Raw genomic sequence first — 20,652 nt, 5'->3', positions numbered from 1 at the left:
ATCTCAACAAATATTTCGATCCATCGAGCTGCAATTTCTATTTAAGGGTTGAACACGAAATTAGATTTCATTTTCTCTTCTCTCTCTCGGCAGAAACTTTTCTCTCTCGCCCCAAACACTTCTCCCTCACTCAAAAACTTCTACCCGTGTGTTCTTCGGCCTAGATCAAGATCAAAACACTTGTTAAGTGTTCTAATCTTCTTCTTTTTCATGCATTCATGCTTTTTAGACCTAGGTTTTGGGGTTTTTAAAATTTTTTGGGGTTTTTGAGTTTTTCTTGAAATTTTTGGGTTGGGCTTTGTGAATTTGATGATATATGATCATGCATTGCATTTCATTAGCATTATAACAATGTTTCATGCATTTAGATGTGTGCTTGATTATTGTTAATGTGTGTTGGTAGGTTGGGATTGGGTTTTTACCTATGCTGCAATTTCAATTTTGCCCGTCACATGTTCATGCATATTTCATGCATACGCATCCTTTCTTTTCTTTTTTATTTGTTCTGTTTGTGATGTGTTTCTCTCTCTCTCTCTCTCTCTTGGATAGACTACGCAAGGCACCTAAGCGCAAATCCACTATGGCTTGAAACCCTCTTGGTTCCAGGTCTTCTTCTTCTTCTTCTAATACACCCCCTCTTCATGTTCGGTTCTGTGATGGGAAGGCCCAGAAGAACTTCCTTGACAACTTTCAGAAATGTGGTGTTCAGCTGGAGCGCCATGTCATTCTGTTGGACTTTTCCGACACTTCTCTACTCCATGTCATTCGGACTTAAGGATGGGAATCTCTTTGTGAGATACCCTTGAGGTGCCTAATCGAAACCTCTGTACCTTAGTTTTCCATGACATTCAAAGGTACACATATCATAGTCACTCTGGATCTTATATCTAAGATACTACATGTCTCAAGAGTATCGCATCTTGATTACCCCGATTGTCAGCGTTTGAGGACTGTGTCCAAAGATAAGCTTCTGTCTCATTTCTGTGAGACACCTTCCATATGGGGTGAGCGTCAAAACACCCCATGCTCGGGCTTTGCAAAAGGTACGAGATTCCTTAATATGGTGATGGCATTTGTTCTTACTCCACTGTCTCATTATAACTCTATCACAGAGCCTCATGCTCGAATTTTGTCGTCCCTCTTAGAGGATTTTACTATTGACTTCCCCACTCAGTTCATCACTTCCATCATTGATGTTTATCAGGATACAGCGACCCGTGATAAGCTCATCTTTCCTTCGGCTATCATGCGAATCCTTCGCCGTTTTTCTATCCCTATTCTTGATTCTCCTTATTACACCATTATGGGTGCCATCAGCGCAGCTTTTGTTCGGTGGAGTGAGGCCTAACTTCGACCGAAGCGGCCTCAGACGGAAACGACTGATCTTACAGCTCTTGCTATTCCTTCCACCTCTGCTCCTTCTTCCTCGGATGGTGGTGTGACTTTTGAGGCCATCATGGTGCAGTTCCAGTGCATGGATGCTCGCCTTGACACTCTTAGTGATTAGTTGTGTCAGGTGAACACCTATGTCGATCGTATTGCACGATGACAAGCTCGCCTTGGTGGTTTCGTCGCTTCTCCCTCTCCTTCTCCAGAGGCTTTGGCAAATGAGGCTGGCGATGATGGTGTTGACAATGATGATTAGATGACAATCCCACGGTGACTTACCCTTTGTCATTCGTAACAAAAAGGGAGAGTAGTTTTGGGATGATGAGAGTAGTCTTGTTTTTAGGGGGAAAGTTAGCATAGGATATTTTCGTTAGGGGGAGTGTTAGATTTTTGAGGGATGTAGTGAGGATTTTATGTACTTTTCTTTTCTTTCTCTTTAGTTACATTATCCTCTTGTGCACCGATCTTGTGACCATTTATTTATGACATACATTGTATTTATTTTCATATATATATGATGATGTATGTTGTTTTTCACCTATCTCTCCATGTGTTGTTTCTTTTCTCTCTTTATACACATGTTTTTTTATGTATGCAATCTTTATTTTTGTTTCACACTAAGATGCATTGATGAGTTTTGTTTAAAGTGTTTCAAAAAGACAGGTTTTGAAAATCTACCATGCCATGAACTCTCTTCTTGCAAAGTTTTTCAAGAGCTTGTGTTAGGGTTAGATTTTTTTGTAATTCAACAAGTGAATATGAGTTTAGTGATTTAAGACTTCTCTCATGGTTCATTTGTTTGTTATGGTTTTATCACGGATTGTCAAAGGGAGAGATTGTTAGGACATATGTTGAAATTGTTAGAGACATATGTTATGTATATTGGCTAATCATTTGACAAAGCGCACTTTACTTGTAATTGGATATATCTAGGATGGGTTTAGTATTTTAAGGAACAAGAGTTCAAGTTTAGTATTGAAGCCATGCAAATCTATCTAAGAAACAAGTGAAGAAGTGTTGTTCATTAAAACTCGACAGAATCATATCTATCGAGGTTTAATGTAGAAGCTCAACAGAAGCTTGACAGCAGCTGTATCTGTCGAGAATTACGAAATTAGAATTTCCAGATCTGATTTCACGCATATCCATGTGTATTTGTATAGGATTTCTTTTCTCACAACCCTAAACATATATAAGGATTATTTTAAAGGCCGTCATAGATGATGCAACTTAATGCAAAGTGATTATACATGCATATTGTGACCAGAGACAATTTGCCCTAGTTCATCTTTCTCTCTGTAGAAGCTACTGCGTCTTTGCACCAAGGGTTTTGTAACCAAGAAGCTTCTTGATCTTCATTGTTGGATGAACTGAAGAATTTTGCAGCCAACATCTTCCTCATGTTGGTGTGTTATTCATGTACTGAGATCCATGCATCATTAGTTAGTCACGTACTGGGAGCCGTACATTGAAAGGAGAGATTGCCGCTACATTACAAGTCCAATTGGGTATTGGGGTAAGGGTTCAACTGTAAGTTGGTATTAGGTACTGAGATTCCTTTTACTTGTAATCGCTTGTTTTGATAATAGTGGATTCTCAAAAGTGGTGACCTTAAATTCACCTAGTGGGGTTTTGCCTCTGTAGTTTTCCCCATTCGTAAATAAATCGTCTATGTCAAATTTATTTTCCGTTGTATTTAACTGAGTTGGTAATTTATTTGTGCTACCACGCTTATTGCATGAAATTGAATCTAATTAATTTTACTTGGCTAATTAATTGATTAATTTACCAAAGGGGTCAATACATTTTTAGCCTATCAAATTGGTGTTTCAGACTTTCAATGGTTGCTAGTTGGTTTGATGGTTGCTGGTGTTTCAATGTCAGTTGGTTGTTATGGAGAGAGACAGAGAAGAAAGAGACATCAATATTTTTTTATATTATTTTTTTTTTTGTAGTTTATATTATTTATTAAGTTGTTTGTAAAAATAAGAATTAAGATGTTGAGTGTATTGTTAGTCGAGTTAGTAAAATAGATAAAGTAATTTTTTAGAGTGTAAAATAGGTATTTTATTTTAGAAACCCGGACGTGAATACTCTTAGAGAATTAGCATTGGGGGTTGTAAAACCCCCAAATTGCTATTTTACAACCCCAAAACATAAAAAATAAATAAAACCTCTTTATCCAAGTGTGTAAACTTAAAAAATTTTACAATCCTTCTACAATGAGTTCTTATATTTACAACTCACTGTAGCTAAGTTGTAAACTTAAATCCTATTATTTTAATTCACATTCTCTCTCCTCTCCCCCATGTTAGCTCTCTCTCTGCCTCTTTTTCTTTCTCCTTTTCACTTATACATAGTTTGCATTAACTCTCTCTCTCTCTCTCTCTCTCTCTCTACTTCTCTTTCTTTCTCTCTTTCACGTAGACACTCTCTCTCAGACTTCTCTCTTTTCTCTCTCATCCATCTCTTCCCTCTCTTGTACCTCTTAGTAGATAGGTGCCAAATTTAGATATGGTGGTGAGTTTTGAGATCATGGGTTTGCCAATCAATGGTAGTAGGTTTGTTTATTGGTGCTGGGTTTTAAGATTGATTTTGTTGATTAGTGGTGTTGGTGGGTTTTTCAAATCAGTGATAGTGTGAATGAAAAAATTGGTTATGTTGATGGTGGTGGTTGGGTGGCAGTTTCAATTTTGGTTTGTTTGATTTGGGTTTGGGCGGTGGTTGTGTTGTTGATGGAAGGGGATTGTTTTTGTGGCTGATGGGTTGCAAATTCCAATGGTGATGGTTGTGGTGGTGGGTTTCTAGTGCAATTTGTGGGTTTGGCTATAGATTTTGCCGTGGGTTCAAACAAACGAAGAGAGAGAGAGAGAGACGATGGGCTGAGTTTTTTTGTGAAGGATTGTGGTGGTGCTGATTTAGTATATTATATAATATATTATTTTTAGCAATTTGTTTAAATAAAATTGCACTTTGTCCCCTTAGCAATATTATTGACATTTTTAAAAGTTATAAAAAAAACATTAGTCCAATAGCAAAAATTAAGCCCAAACATCACCCCTAAAACAAACACATGCAAAAATAAAAATAAAAATTCAAAGCTGATTCTAACTAGCCTAGGAGTAGGAGAACACCCAACTTACAGCAAGACACACATATAATAAAAAGGAAAAAGAAGGGGATTTCTAAGCCACTCAAAAAAAGAAAAGAAAACCTAACTTATGGCAAAAGACCTCAAACTTGAGGAGTTGGGTAGTGGCACTGCAGTAGGACAGCAGTGTAGCAGAAGCAGAAGCAAACTAACACCAATGCACCACACCTGACGCCACCACTAGTCCACTGCAACACCATCCAAACCTGGTAATTATATCTGATCTTTTTTTTTTTTTTTTTTTTGAATGAGAATATTTATCCCTCTCATATCTGAATCTCTAATGCTTGGTTGATTAACTTAGATTTAATTATATGTGTTGACAGTGTTGTGAAGAAAATTGAAAGAGAGGTAGAGATGAGAGACTCCACATTCGAAAATAGAAGAGACTAGAGAGAAAGAGTCAAAGAGAGAGGTAGACTCTTGACTCCATCTTTCTCTTTCTCTCTTTAATAAAGCCTAAAGGTTATATTTTTTTATAAATAATAGTGGTGTCTTGTCTCTTGTGACTAACAACTACGTAACACAACACCCATGCCTATGTGATGTTCTGAGCATTTTATTGTAATTTTGTCTGTTAGTGTTTTTGTCAATTAGTGTCTTTTAAAAAATTAAAGAGATTATTTGCAATTTTGAAATTTATTGGTTAGTTGTTGAGTGCTTGTGTGCATAGTGCTTGTTGAAGATTTAAAAAAATGACAAGTTCCATTTTCATAAATAATTGCATTGTAATATCTTAAAAATAATAATTTTGTGTCTTTTTCTTTGTTAATGGTTTATTAAATGAATGTTTATTTTGAGTTTCATTTTTTTTTTTTACTTCTACCTTCCCTAACTCCAAATTCTGGTTTCGTCCCTGTCGATTGTAGTTGTTGGTGGTAGTTCTGGGTTTGGGTTTGGTGGTGGGTGGTTAAGAGAGAGACAAAGAGACATAAATTAGAGAGAGAAGAGAGATGGGAGGGAAGTGATAGATAGGTTTATATTATTTTATTGTATAGTTTATCTATATCTATACTACTATTTAAGGTGCTTTGCCTATTTGGAATGAACATTTCGTTGGTTCAGAAATACCCTTACTCCCATGGGTTTAAGTAGAGATAAAATTAAAAGACAATCTGGTAAAAATACATCTCTAACTCCTAAGATTAGATTCTTAAAAAAAATTGTATAAAAAATTAAAATATATGAATGTTTACTTCTTTGAATATATATATATATATATATATATATCATATTCACTTGTGACAATAAATATGTAAAATTGTGTTCCATTTTAAAATATCACTAACTCATGTTTCTTACTCACTTACTTTTTCAGTGTTAAAAAAAAAAAAAAAAATACTTATCAGTTATTATGTACGTGTTATTCTCAAAACTTTCCACAATCATTAGCTATAAAACTTACAACAAAAAATATATAATTTTTAATGTTAACCACTACACACTTTTGACAAAGAGAAGGAAGTTACTCTATGAGAAGAAAGTGGTAGATTATATCAAATAGAGAAAAAAGATAAGCAATAGGATTCAAGAATTTTTGTGGATTGTTGCCTCAAATTTTATGATTATTTCACCGTGAGTTTCAAGACTTTTGAATTTCTTTTGTTGATATCTTTTTTTTTTTTTTGGGTTTGGGTTTGCTTCTTCTTTCTACTATTTTACAATATTGATGTAATAAAAATTTATCTTCAAAGTCTTTTCATGCTTTCTTTTCAATGGAATTTTTCATCCTTTTTTAGCACATTTTTTGCAATTTACTTCGTATATGTGTGATTACTTTACATGTTGAAAATTATTAATTTTTGAAGAAAAAAGAAGAAGAGGAGCATTTGAACACGCACATGAGAGCATGCCAAAAGGCTAGTACTATTTTAATGTGTTGAAAAAACTGAATATTGGGTGTATTATAAAGTCATATGGTATGATAGGTAAATTATGTTAGATGGTAAAATAGGAACTTTTATACAAACCCAGATGCTAATACTTTTAGATCCTTGTACTTAAAAAAAAAAAAAAAAGTTTCTTTAAGTGAAATTTTATGTCCACAATATTTTTACAACACTTTCATAACAAATCTTAGATGGTAGGTTATTACTAACTGTTATTAGTAGGTAAAAAAAGTAAGGGTTTAGTTAATGTATGCTTTTAGGGCACACATTAATCATCTATTTTTTGAAACATTTTATGGGAAATTGAAAAAACTGTCAAAAAAATTGGTAACTTTTTCATTTTTTCATTAAAAGTTTCTTAAAGTAGTTTACTAATATATGCCCTAAGAGTACACATTAATAAAACCCAAAAAGTAATATCAATAATGAATTTAAACTATAATCAATAACAATTTACTATTATGAAAATATTGTACAAGTGTTGAGGTTCTTTTTAATTAAACGCTTGTCCCTTCCCCCTCGGTTTCCCTCCATCCAAACACTACCATGATTCTCCTACTAAAATATGCCTATGGCTATGAGATCTACAAGCCTACAAGCCATTGCCACATATAAAAATAAAAAATAAATAAAAGGCAACATTTTAAGTTTGAACCAAATAGAAAAAATTAAGGGAAATTTTCACAAACCTACCTTGAGGAGGTAGGTTTGTGATAATACCAATAGGTTCAAAACATTCAAAAACCCACCAATTTGGTCCTCAAAAGACAACTTTGTCCCTAATTTTCTCTCTTCAATTTCCATTCTTCCCCTTCCCCCTCTCTTAAACTCTCTTCGTCTCTCTCTCTAAACCCAAATAAGAAAATATCCATTTCAAAAACCAATCTTCTTCATCTTCTTCTTGCTCGCCGGAGATCACGATCGACTAGCTGGTGGCATCGGAGAGATGGTGGCAGGCTTAGCGAGGTTGGAACCATTCTTCTTCGTCTTCTTCTTGCTCACCGGAGATCACAATCAACTGGCTAGTGGTGTCGGAGAGAGATGGTGGCAAGCTCAGCAAGGTTGGGTCTAGGAAATCGTGCCATGAACGAAGCATGGTGGACAGGGATTCGGTAGTGGTTGACATTCTTAAGGACAAAATTGTAAATTTACAAAGTGAAGATGGTTTTGGTTTTGCTAGCTCGCTCTTTGGATACTTCTTTGGGTCATTTCAAGACTCAAGACTCAAGTTTCAAGGCTTGATCTTTGGGAGATGAAGAAGTTAATTTCTTTTGAGGTTCCTTCCGATTGTTGACCACCTTCATATAGTCAAATTTCTTTGCTTCCTCTGTCCTATTTGGTTTGTTAGTACTTATTAGATGAAACTGCGATTTATATCCTTTGAAAAAGTTTTGGTTTCCTTTAAAGTTTGTTAGGTTGTGCATTTCATTGGTTAGAGAGAGATTTGAGAGAGAACTCAGAAAAGAGGGTTCAAGAGAGCGGGAGAGGAACAGAGACAAAAGAGAGAAATAGCAAGAAGAGAATAAAAGCTAGGGACAAAGTTTTCTTTTGAGGACTAAATTTGTAGAATTTTTTTTTCCATTTAACTTTAAATTTCTTAGAATATCGTTAGTGGGCATGTTGGCAAAACAAAATAGGAAAATAGCATCTCAAGTTTTAAAAACTCGAGTTCAAGGTGGAGCTCAAGTCTTAACTCCTTGAGTTTTGGAGCTGGGAAACACCTAACATGGACAATTTTCCACATGGAACCACGTAGAACTTGAGTTTTAGACACTCGAGTTTTGTTTCTTCATTTTCTCCTTTCTTCCTTTGTTCTCCCTGTTCTTCCTTTTCTCCTTGTACTTCACCCACAGATTCATCGCTCCAGAGCGAAAACCCAAACCCAAAAATCACGATCTTGGCACCAGAGCGGCTCCCTAAGCTTGGGTTTATTGATCTTGGCACCGGAACGCACTTGGGTTTGATGTTTTCGTTTGCTATTGTTGCTTGGTTTTGTTGTTTTCTAGGTTTGTTGTCTGCGAATGTGGGTTTGGGGTTTTGAGAGTTAGAGAAATTGTTAGCCATGGTGGTCTGAAGAGAATAGGGTGAAGGGGAAAACAGAGAAGGAAAAAACGGAACTCGTGTTCCACATGAATTTTAAACTCTATCTTAGCTGTGCCAGCATATAGAACTTGAGTCTTTTAGGCTTGAGTTGCTATAGTGAACTCGAGTCTAAGAGACTCAAGATACTATTTTACTGAATCGTTTCTAATGCATACTAACTAACGATATTTTCTCCCAATTGCATGCTAATTGGAAAATTACCTCTAAATTTGTAAGCTTTAGAATGCTTTGGACATATGTGGTATTGTCACAAACCTCAGGATAAGTTTTTTGAAATTTACCCCAAAAAAACTAATAAAACGGCGTCATTCGAAAGCCTAAACTCGATTGCCAGTGAAGTCGTTAGTCGTTACATACATCCTCCTTCCCTTGCGTGAAATGGCGTGCAGCACTTACAATTATCTTCACCTCTCTCACAAAATCCCTTCCCTCTTCATCTCCAAACCTTCTCATGCTTTTTCCATTACATTTACCACACCGTTTCCTTCTCCATCTCACACTCCAATCAAATTTAATAAATTAGTAAAATTCAGTACCCATTCAGTTTCAGTTTCAGTTTCAGCCACCAATACATTCACCTGGGACGACGTCGTTCGGATTTCTCAACCGGATAGCGTTCCGCATGATTCTTCGGACCTCTCAGGCTTCTTCCAGAAAGTCAAATTCTGCAATCGCGGATCGGTAATATTCTTTTGTATGTGCATTTTAGCCTCAGTAATAGTAATAGTAATAGTAATAGTAATATTTAAGCTTAATGTTTGGTTGCTGCGATATTCTACTAAAAAAAAAAAGAACGGGAAACAGTTTTCAGTCTGAGTTGCCAAACGCCCACACAAAATGTCTCAATTTGTTGCAGGAAAAGCAATCTGAGTTTCTTCCATTTGTCATTGAAGACCAAATTGCTGGTTATATTCATAATGGGTAAGGCAGGCTTAAAAAAGAAGTTTCTGTTTTCATTGATTTGTCTTGGTTAAATTCATGAAAATGTTTGACAAGCTATATGTTAAAATATTGGTTAAATGTTTAAATTCATCATTTCTTATCGATTTAAGCATTTGAGATAATGGGTAGTTTATGGTGATATTAGAACCATTAGTCTTGAGTTAAAAGTTAAAATAGTGTTTTCCACTTTACCTCCAATTTAAAAGGTTAAAAATCTCATTCGTTGGGCCCACTTGTCATGGGAGAGATTGGGACTTTGGGTTCATCCATTTAGGGGAGTGTTAGAATAATGGTTTTAAGTGTAATGATTAAATTCATATTTTCTTAACACATTATGTTTTTGGGACAAGTGGAGTTTATAATTGTAGAATTGGTTTAGTTCTAACATATGCAACCCTTCCCGCCACAATCTTGTACCAGGTAATCCAGGAGAACTCCTAGTGAGAATTGAACCAAGGATGTTTAAGTCTACAGCTCAACCCAAGCTTCCAACCACTGGGCTTCACCCCGATGGGTTGGTTTAGTTATAATATAATTTGGACAACAAATGAAACCATTTCTAATTGAAATGGTATTTTATTTCTATATATATATTTAGTTGTTTAGACTCTAGGCTTATTTGACTAAACTGAAAAACAATAAAAACAGATTAGTTGGCCAACTTGGCCAGGTTCAATGACTTGCCAAACAACCCCTATGAATTGAATTGCTCGGTCCTTTGTTTTTTGTTTTATTTGGGGGGGGGGGAAGGGGGGGTGTTGTATTGCTGAATCCATTTTGCAGCTATATTATGCTTGAAACGAAGGAGTAGGTTGACCATGTACTTATGAAATTTGTGCAGTTTTGCTAACCATTTAAGGAGGTTCAAGGATGTGTTTATATTTCCTCGAGATAATTCTTATGGAGGCCGCATTGGCAGCCATGTGACCTTACACCCAATGCTGAGGACACCCGATGATAGGACTAATGCAGTTGGAGATGTGGTCAAATGTTTGGGGGAAGAACTAATTCCAGGTATACGGAATGAGGTACTAGTTGTAATTTAGTGGTGCACTGATTCCCACCCCTTCCTGTTTTCTTTTTTCTTTTTTTGTGTGAAATGTGAATGTTTTTGTGTGTATGTGTGTACATGTGATTGAAATTCTTTGGGTCTAAGTTGTAGTAAGATCTTTGTTCCCTAGGCTAACTGTGTATTCCACTAATTTCAATCAGCTGTACCCTGTGACATCATCCTTTGGTGCACCAATCTTTTTTTCACTGGAACGTGCTGCAGCTCCTTACTTTGGAATAAAGGTGTGTTTTATGGAATTGTGGAATCTCTTTTCTTTTGGATATAATGTTGTATTGAGACATATAGTTGACACCAGTATCTGTAGTCCTAATTTTTTTAATTGCCTTTCAAATCTTTTTAGGCACTTGTAATTTGATTTGGTTCTAAATTTTTTAATTTAAATTTTGTCCATCTAAAAAGAAAAAAAAAGGGTTGTTTTCTTTAGTTTTTATGCATTCAATTGAGTAGCAGACTCAATAGCGAATACTTGGTATCTTTCTGATGCTCTACTTGTAGTTTCCAGAAATAACTATTCCTTACTCAGTTATTTATTTATTTATTATTATTATTTTTAATCTTTGAGGACTAAAATGCCCTAGACTGGCCTCAAAAAAGGTGTTTCTGTCATAATTCCTACTTATTAACGAAAATAAAAAATGGTGAATGATTATTGTTCACCTTTTGCTTATGAATTGTTTTCCCCATGCACCTCAGCCAAACTCAACCATATGTTGTTTATTTTTTCCTCTTCATTATCTGCTAACATGTAAATACTCCTCACTAGAAAATTAGAATTGAAAAAAAATGTCCTCAAGGAAATTATCAATGAGCCCTACATTTACTACTAATTAGTTGAATATTTAATTGAATATGTTTTTCTGTGAAGCTAGGTAATTTATTGTGAGTTTGCTTCACATGGGTTTTTTAGTAAAGTAAACATGCTAGCGAATCAATCTTGTCAAAGAAGTCTGATGATAGTTTCAGCCAAGGGATTTTCAAAGATAAGTGACTATGAATTGAGTTTTTTGAAATAAAATTAGAGTGTGAAATTTATCTTATTCATCTGGGTCTCTGCTAATCAAGCCGATCATCTTTAGGCCAAATGGCTTCTCTTTCCTCCATAAACATGGGGCTGGTTGTGAGGTCATAGTTTCAATTTCATGTGAGTGCCGTGAGTTGTATTTACCTATAAGCATAAAATGGGTTTCTGCCAACTAAAAAATGCACGTACTTTTAAAGACAGTGAGCTCTTAGTGGTTAAGTTAAAATTCTTATTTTTACAGAGCTTACATGATGAGTGAGACCAAATTCAAGCTCAACTGCATTGACAGCTTTCATATATTTTATAGACCATCCGAATTTTAGGTGTTACTTATTTTTCTTTTCTCCTTTGTTTTTTCTTGTTGGCTCATCTTTTGTATGTTTCCCATGCACTAGGGTTGCGCCCCTTTTTGTGCTTTTTAGTCATTCATTTACTCATATATAAAAAAAGGAGCAATTCACTGCATGCTAAGTAGGTACAACATATGTGCATTTTGACTTCTTGATTGCCTTTTGATTTATTATTAACTGTGGGAATATTGTCAGTTTTGGTACATTGGTCCAACTGGCTTTAAACTTATTCCCTTATTTATTTTTTGGCACTATAATCTTTGGTAAGCCTATGGACGTGACTATTACCATCTTATTTCGTCCCTGGCTGTGTGCACCGCTGATTGATGGCTGAATGATAGTCAATCTTTGAACATGCCAAGCAATACATCCTTTTTCTTTTCTTTTTGATTGATGAACCTGACTCTACGATTATGTTACTGATGGATATAAGTTATGCATTCTTTTCTCTTACGCATTCCTGTATACAGGTTTATGGGGTTCAAATGAATGGCTATGTTGAGAAGGATGGGCAGAAACTTTTATGGATAGGGAAGAGAAGTCAAATGAAATCCACTTATCCAGGGATGCTTGATCAGCTAGCTGCAGGAGGACTGGTTTGTATCGATTAAATTATGGATTAAAAACCTGAGGCGAGTGGAAATCTGGGGATTTCTTCCTTGCTACAAAATTTTGAGAGTAATTACTTTGTTTTGTAGAAGCAATTTAATAGAGCTCAGTAATTTATGCACATTGAACAAGAATAACAAACCATAAAGCTTGTGTGAATAAGCGATTCTACAGCATATTTTCTGGTTCATATTACGTTCATTACAATTCTGTGCCCTCATATTTCCATGTTGGCAATGGCAGCCTTATGGGATTGCTTGTGGTGAGAATCTTGTGAAGGAATGTGAAGAGGAAGCAGGAATACCCAAATCCATTTCTAAAGAGTAAGTTTTCATTTGCCATATCATTATCATATCATGTTACCTTGCTGTGGCAGATGCCTTTGATTGAGAATGGATTCTCTCTCTCTCACTAATGAGATTATAAACAGGGCTATACCAGTTGGCGCTGTTTCCTATATGGACATTGATGGTTACAGATATAAGAGAGATGTTCTATTTTGTTATGATTTGAAGTTGCCTGCAAGCTTTAGACCTGAGAATCAAGGTAGGCCAATCTCTGCCTTCTTCAATTGCTCTTATCAGTTCCTAAGGTCAACTCCTGTCATTTGATCTCAGTAATGACTATTTGTTATATTTGATTTACTGTGTTTTCCTATAGAGGATTTTATTCATTTGTAAATGTCTTGTTGAGTGACAGATGGAGAGGTGGATAGCTTCAAGTTGATTCCTGTGACACATGTAGCAGACGTCATACAGAGGACACAGTTTTTCAAGCCAAATTGCTCTCTTGTCATCATTGATTTCTTGTTTCGACACGGGTATTTCTCTATAGTGTAGTTTCTTAATGAGCTGCTATGAGTAGTACATCTATAGCATAATATTAACCTTAAATTCCAACTTTTATATTCAAAATTTGCAGGTACATGAGTTCTGAACATTTTGGATACTTAGATCTACTACAAAGTTTGAGGAGTGGGGATTGCTCCTAATCATACTGTTTAATTGTATTGTTTTCCCTTTTTTTTTTTTTTTAAACTTTGGGCCTTTGGCTAAGTATAGCCTTTTGAAGGAAGAAAGCTTGAGTGTTGTAACATGTAAGAATCAATTTTTTATTAGTAGCTTCCTGAATCTTTTGGGTGAAACTTGAAAGCCAAGACATTTTGTGAAAACGAAAAACGTTCATGCCACCACAATTACTGAATGAGAGATATGGCACTACAGTCGTTTGTTGGAAAGGTTTCTACAAAGGGTATTAACAATGTCTAAAGTGCTCTTTGCAAGAGGATTTTCATAGGTTATGCATCATGGAAACGCCACATATCAACCCAGTCTCAAAAACCTACCCAAAACCACCTCCACTTGCCGAATTCTACAAACCAGCCCCAAACCAAAATTCAAAATCCAAAATCCACACAGCCCCAAACTGTAGCTAGCCACCAGCAAGCCTTCCCTTGGAAAACCGTCTTCCCCACGATTCAAAAACCCAAAGCCTTTTCTTTTAGCCCCGAATTGAAACCCCTGTGATGCTGCCGCAATTGGCAAGGCAGCCATGAACTGATTGTGGTTGAGCGAGCTATTGAACTCTACAAGGAGGCTGTCTGAGACAGTGGCGTAGGGTATGTTGTGAAGCACAGCAACCCCACCCCCCCCACCCCAAAAAAAAAAAAAAAAAAACTTTAAACCACTGCAACGCCATCAATGCCGTTGGGTTAAATTTTAAAAAATAATGGGTTTCCAACAATTTGATAAAAAAAATAAAAAAAATAAAAAAATTTGTTTTGGGGTTGGGGGGGTAGCGAACTTGAAAGAGCTAAAAAATGGGTTTTCAACAATTTGAAAAATGGGAGTTTGTTGAGCTCATTATGAATGCTCTAACGAATGATTTTTCTGTTATCCTATATGTCCATAAAATAAGAAATTCAGGACTATACAGCCTATACTGCTGATGCATATACATTATAAATCGTACAAGCTTGAGTGTACTTCTTTCTGATTATTACATTTGCACAAAATCATTTCAATATTTTCAAATAGGTTATTTGAACCCTGATTTGAAGAGGAAAACAGTACATGGATCAAAAAACATGCACAGTCACTTGCAAGGCCTAATGTAACATATATGAACTCTTGGGGCCCGAAATATTTTCCAACATCACAAATTCCATCATCAGTCACCAACATCATGAAGAATACCATACACAAAGTTGGATAGCTTTTGCATACGTAAAATCAACTTATTTTTTGCAGCTTACAGGAGATTTCAATATTATCCACAATCTATCTTACTGATGCAACAAGGAAAACAATGGAGGTTGCCAATGACCTTAATTCAACTTATTTTTTGCAGCTTACAGGAGATTTCAATAGTATCCACAATCTATCTTACTGAAACAATAAGGAAATACTATGGAGATTGTCAATGACCTCAAGGTCGATTGGCAAGTCCGGCTCACCCCTTGCATTCAAAACCCACTGGGGGCAAAGCCCACCTTATGTAGCCCAAATAAAAAAGGAAATAACTACGAAAGTCACACTCTCAACTCCTCAACTTCTGGGCTCAATGGTTCAAAGAGAGTTTCCACTTCACTGTGATTTACTTCCTCCAAACTTCCAGGATTCCACTTTGGGTTCTGCAAAGGCATAATCATGGAAAAATCTGAGCATAATACATCTAAGATGTTCTAAGTGATTACGTAAATGAGTATCCTTTTAAGGGCTCGAAGACAAAAAGGACTAATGCATTTATTAATGTTGCTAATAGAAAATCAGCACCATCAACAGAAGAAACTGAAATATAACACTCAAAGATCTAAAGAAAATGGTCCTAGGCATGAGCATAAATTGCTTAGCCAGTTAAGGGTGAATGCCCCAGGATCACCCAGCAATTGGTTCTACTGGGTGGGGTTAGTTGCCGGTAGGTTTTACTGGCTAAAAGTGAGTCCAAAGGGCTCTTCCATAGAAAGATTCCCTATGTTATTTATATAAATAAATAAAAACTTGGATGCAGAAAAGATGGTTTGAACGTATGAAACTAATATTTTCACATATTTCTACAGTATAGAGGAAGAGACTTCAGAGACTAAAGATTGAACCTGATCCTTGTCCACCAAAACTGCCCGAACACCTTCAGCAAAATCATTTCGTAAAGAAGACCTTATGGCAATGCGATATTCGGTTTTCATCACACTGCTTAGCTGGATGCAACCAAATGCAGGAGTACACATGTTACTTTACAAATTTTCCTGCAATACTAAATCCCCATCCCTCCCCCCCCCCCCCCCCCCCTTCCCCCTTTTTCCCAAAGAAAAAAGAAAAAGAAAAAGGAACTCAAAACTCACTGTGGACAATTCGTTGCCAGTTTTTCCATGTGCAGAGGCAACTTTAGAGAAATAATTTTGTGTTAAGCAAAGCGAAAAAGGAGCACCTTTTCCAAGACCTTGAAGGGCTTCATTAGCCCACTCTACCACTGCATAAAGAAAGAATGGAAATCAGCCAGCACCAAATGACAAACTTGAGGAAGCCAAAATTTTGTAAACCCAATTGAAATCCACATGAATCAGTCTTTGGGAGCACCAAGAAAATGCATACACGTTTCATTCAGATAACGATAAAAAACCAATTGGTACTTAAACATACCAGCTGCTTCACCACTCAGCTGATGCTTTTTCAGTTCCTCAATTGTCTCTTTAACTGATTTATTTGCACCGAAGGATGAAACTATATGAGGTAAGAGCAATTTTAATTGGGACTCAGACTCAGGGTTACCACTGAATCTTGCCAAAAGTGCTTTGATGTCTTGATGTGGATCATCTGAACTGAAATAACAAATGGACAAGATTTTTCAGCAAGAAACCATGTACATATTGCTAAAAGAACATCTTCTGTGCAGAATGCCATTTTCATATACTTGAAGTCAACAATACGAGAGGAAATTTTATCCTGAACAACAAGGTATATGCACTACAGACTTCATCACAAATAAACACTTGAATTACATAGATTAATGTTATCATGTGGCTCTAGCCCCACCGTAAATAAATAAAGTATCAAAAATTAAAAACTTCAGTACCCAAAGTCATGGAGTTCTCACCAAATTAGTTTGATAGAGCAATTTCAACTAAAGAAACAAAGTGTCTAATTTACAAGACGAGTAATGGCTGTTACTAGAACCAATTTAAAAGATCAAATTATAAGAGATTGAAAATTCCTAAATTATAATCTCTCTTTTTTCCTATTGGTAAGTTTCACACCCAATGGATCTTAAACCCATGACCTCACCATCCACTTGCTCTTACAGGGAGAGGAGATGCCATTTGATAAGTTAGAATGCAAATTTCTAAATTAGAAATTACAGAATAGCCAAACGGATTCCAATAAAATGAAAAATAGCAATCAAATATAGATCAATGACATACAATGTAATTCCCAAAAGGGCCTCCTTCAAGGAAACCAAGCTCCCAGATGGCACAAAATGTGTACCAAGACCCACGTATAGTGCATCAGAGGGTGTAGAAATCCTTTTTCCAGTCATTCCAAGATAAGCACCTGCAAAAAATATTTGAAGAAAAGAATCTTATAAACCTATAATTAAGGAAGCTACTTATAACAGTTCAATTGATATTGATGATTATGTCTCTTGACTTCCAAAATGTTTTCCTTTTTACTTATAACTACTTCCTATGCAGCCATGTCCTTCTCATGCTTTGTAAACTCCCATAACAAGATCAAGACTGAAAAAAATATATAGTTCCATTACAAGAAGAAAAGGAAAATAAGTACTTTATGTAGCAACAAAAAGCATACCAACTGATCCTCCTCCTGGACTTTGTGCTGCTATATATGAAAAACCAACATCTGGGAACAAGCCAATTCCGTTTTCTGGCATAGCAAGAACAGTCCTCTGAAATGCATAAATACAAGGAAAAAGGTAAAAAAATAGAATGACAATAATATATAATTGTACAAGACTAAATGACCTTTGTATATCAAGGCAAGCATACCTCCGTTATGATCCGGTAACGACCATGACCAGATAGGCCTATTCCAAAGCCCATTGTTATGCCATCCATGAAGCATATATATGGCTTCTTATACTCAGAAATTTTGCATATTAGAGAATATTCAGCAGTGAATACCTGAGAAATGTGAAGAAATATAACGCATATTAACTTCATGTGACAAAATTATAGGTCGTGCAAAAACTTAAGAAGCAGACTACAAGGACACATAATACAAATGGAAGCTTATTTTAAGAAATTATATGCAGTCCAACTGACTCAAAAGACATTATATGAATTACACAAGCATCAAAGTATACCACCCAAACTAATTAACCACTGTGAACTGGCCAAAAGAGGTCTAGTTTAGGTCCCAATACACAAACAATGCATGTGTTGAAATTTAAATATACAACCTTCAACATGCACATGCAGTGAACAGAATATCAATACATGTATGCTATTTAATTTATACTTGAAAATTATCAAAGCACCTAGAAACACTAGAAAGAACTCATATGTTGAAAGTTAAATTCAAATCATGATCACAATATCTTTCAAACGGTAGAAATAAGAACATGTCAAATGGTTTATAAACTTTTATTGGAGAACCTAAAAGAGGTCCCAGAAGCAAAATTCAGTTATCCTGCTCAGTTCTCAATCAGAATAAGTGAGATCTCCCATCTCATGATTATAATATGTAAACAGGTTGTTAAACTTTCCAGTGAGTGACAATTGATTTAATAAGAAGTGATTGAGGATGCATCAAATACACATATAAAGAAGCTTTAACAAGAGCCCCACATTTCTTTTTTAAGGTTTAAAAAAATAAGATGGTTGGAGAATTAAGGAGAAGACACTAGTTCAAAGTATGGTCAAAAGTACTTTTATCAGTAATGGTGATATTTATTGATAATTTGATAGTTGCAACATTGGGAGAGGGGGGGGTTTGGATCCTGGTTTTCCTCATAAAGGTAATACTTATCTAATAGAAAAAGAACTCAAATTGCTAAAAATATACTCCCTCCATAGAAAAATATATAAATTTCAAACTTGCCCTTATAAACTTTTAAGAATTTAAACCTAAACAAAATAAAGCACAGGGTTCTATCGGGAAGTCAGTTGATTAATCAGCGTGACCTTCAAGATTGGACAAGTATTTTAGGAGAGCCAAAACTAGAACACTCGACAAACAAAATGGGACGAAGGCAGTAGCTGACAATCATCTCGTAATAGTGTTATTTTTAACAAAGTTTACAACTTATTGATTTGGTGATACATAAATTTTTTTTTTTCATTTTTTATGAGAAGTAATGATACTAAAAGGACAACAAGACCTCAATCATATCTGATACTTGGTTTTTGGTTGTGATCTGCTTCACATCACCACCTGCAGATAAACTAAGATATGTATTATCATCTAACTAATAGACAACCGCTAAGCAAGTTAACTTACTAAAGAAAATGGCGTATATAATACAACAAAGCAACATAAAAAGAAGAAAGAAAAAAAGAAAAAAAAGAATATAGAACAGTGCAAATAATGCAGATCAATAACCACAATCAAATAAGCAACCATGCAAGGAACACTGATAGCATAAAAGAAGCCTTATAAAAGGAACCTTCTGCACAAGAGGTGTATTTTTGTCCTTTTGAATCTCAGCGACAACCCCTTTAATATCCATTCCTGCATTGTCCATCAACGGTTACCCTCAAAACCTTACCTAACACTTGGAAACCAAAAACAACTCCTAAAGCAAAATCCAAATATAAATGGAAAAGATATGAATGAGAAATCAAATTCAGAAAATAGCACTAAAAAGCCAATGAGCTCTAGCTTAATTGGCACCTCCTCCACTTATAAGTTCTAGCCCATTGGGTGCATGCGTATCAGTACCTTGCCAAAAAAGCACACAAAAAAACAAAGAAAAAATGCGTGAAGGACTCTAATTTTCTTTGCGTTACCTGCACAAAACGCACGAGCTGAGCTACTATCAACCAGAACACATTTGACCCTTGGGTCCGATTCCCATTCATCGAGAAATTTTTTATATCTTATATCCATATCTGCATTATCAACAGGTTAATGTTAAATACATAGCCAAAAAAAAAAAAAAAAACCAATAGTATTCATTTACATCAAAAACAACATTCAGCATTGACTTTGAAATTAAAACACCACAAGCTTTTGCATTTCCCTTATAAGTTAATCAACTAATTCAACAAAACATTAACACTTAAAATAAAGTTTAATTTCATTATTCATAAATCATAACTTGACAACAAATGCAATAGCTTTCACTTAGCATAAATGCATAATATGATACAGCTTTAATTTCATGGGAAAATGGCCACATTTCCAAAACTAATTACAAACAATGCCCTTCCTTCCACGCATCAATTTTTCACATTTTTAGCAGACAAAATCATCAGTTAAGAACAACGAATTCCAATCACAAAATTCCTCTCTTTTTTTTTTTCCATTCCACAATTTCAAGCTATAGAACTCAAATTCATCCAAAATTGCACGAATTTCAACGAATCGCTTTTAGCTCATACTTCAATAGAAGAAACAAGAAACGAAAGAGAGCGAGAAGTAATAAAATTTGGATGAGGAAAGTGAAACCAACCTAGGTTCATTGCGTTGAGAGCCTTGGGGCGATCGAGTGTGATCACTGCGACGCCGTTTGCATTAACGCTTCCTTTTACGAATTCGTCCGCACCGGCCATGATCGCGAAGGTTCTTAGTCTTAGAGAGACAAAGGCTTTTGAGGTTTTGAAGAGAGGGAAGCTCAGTCGCTGAGTTTGAGAGTGAGAGCGAGTGGTTGAGTTCGCGTACAGTGACGATGATTTGGAGATGAGTTGGGAAGCTCCTCCGAGTAAGCTTCTCATACCGGTTGAAATGAAAATTGGAAATGGGTGAGTGATAGTGAGTGAGAGATATTTTACAATTTATTGACCGATTTACCCTTTACCATTTTTGTTATAATTACGAACGCCTCGTTGTCGATAAAGCCCAAAATGAAATCCAGATTAGAAAAACATATGCCGCTGACATGGGTAGGATCTATAATTTGGGCTATAAAATTTTCATGGGTTTAAGCTTCGAAGTTCTATATGCCTGGGG

General features: G+C 35.6%; 2 protein-coding genes across 4 annotated transcripts; one reads left to right on the top strand and one right to left on the bottom strand.

Annotated features, from left to right (window-relative positions):
• Positions 1–8,823: 8,823 nt before the first annotated feature.
• On the top strand, positions 8,824–13,687 carry LOC115976971 (nudix hydrolase 20, chloroplastic-like). The gene is made up of 9 exons (XM_031098573.1): positions 8,824–9,213; positions 9,389–9,453; positions 10,316–10,502; positions 10,687–10,767; positions 12,388–12,513; positions 12,770–12,849; positions 12,957–13,072; positions 13,226–13,346; positions 13,448–13,687. Exons 1-9 carry the CDS (start codon positions 8,911–8,913, stop codon positions 13,515–13,517), a joined length of 1,149 nt encoding a protein of 382 aa, XP_030954433.1. The 5' UTR covers positions 8,824–8,910; the 3' UTR covers positions 13,518–13,687.
• Positions 13,688–14,655: 968 nt separating this feature from the next.
• LOC115976970 (3-hydroxyisobutyryl-CoA hydrolase-like protein 3, mitochondrial) lies at positions 14,656–20,516 on the bottom strand. Of its 3 annotated transcripts, XM_031098572.1 has the most exons (11): positions 20,156–20,515; positions 19,491–19,592; positions 19,168–19,212; positions 18,863–18,915; positions 17,529–17,663; positions 17,332–17,428; positions 16,944–17,073; positions 16,165–16,343; positions 15,867–15,994; positions 15,621–15,722; positions 14,656–15,158 (listed from the first exon to the last, which is right to left on the bottom strand). In XM_031098572.1, exons 1-11 carry the CDS (start codon positions 20,415–20,417, stop codon positions 15,057–15,059), a joined length of 1,335 nt encoding a protein of 444 aa, XP_030954432.1. In that variant the 5' UTR covers positions 20,418–20,515; the 3' UTR covers positions 14,656–15,056. The 3 variants fall into 3 exon arrangements, with proteins under 3 accessions (XP_030954432.1, XP_030954431.1, XP_030954430.1); XM_031098571.1 differs by lacking the exon at positions 19,168–19,212 and having other exon boundaries at positions 20,156–20,516; XM_031098570.1 differs by lacking the exon at positions 18,863–18,915 and having other exon boundaries at positions 19,148–19,212; positions 20,156–20,511.
• Between the last annotated feature and the right edge of the window lie 136 nt (positions 20,517–20,652).

Source organism: Quercus lobata, chromosome 2 (assembly GCF_001633185.2).
Source record: "Quercus lobata isolate SW786 chromosome 2, ValleyOak3.0 Primary Assembly, whole genome shotgun sequence".
Classification (NCBI taxonomy): Eukaryota; Viridiplantae; Streptophyta; class Magnoliopsida; order Fagales; family Fagaceae; genus Quercus; species Quercus lobata.
Note: the sequence above shows the minus strand (reverse complement) of the source record. Positions and strands in the feature narration are given on the sequence as shown.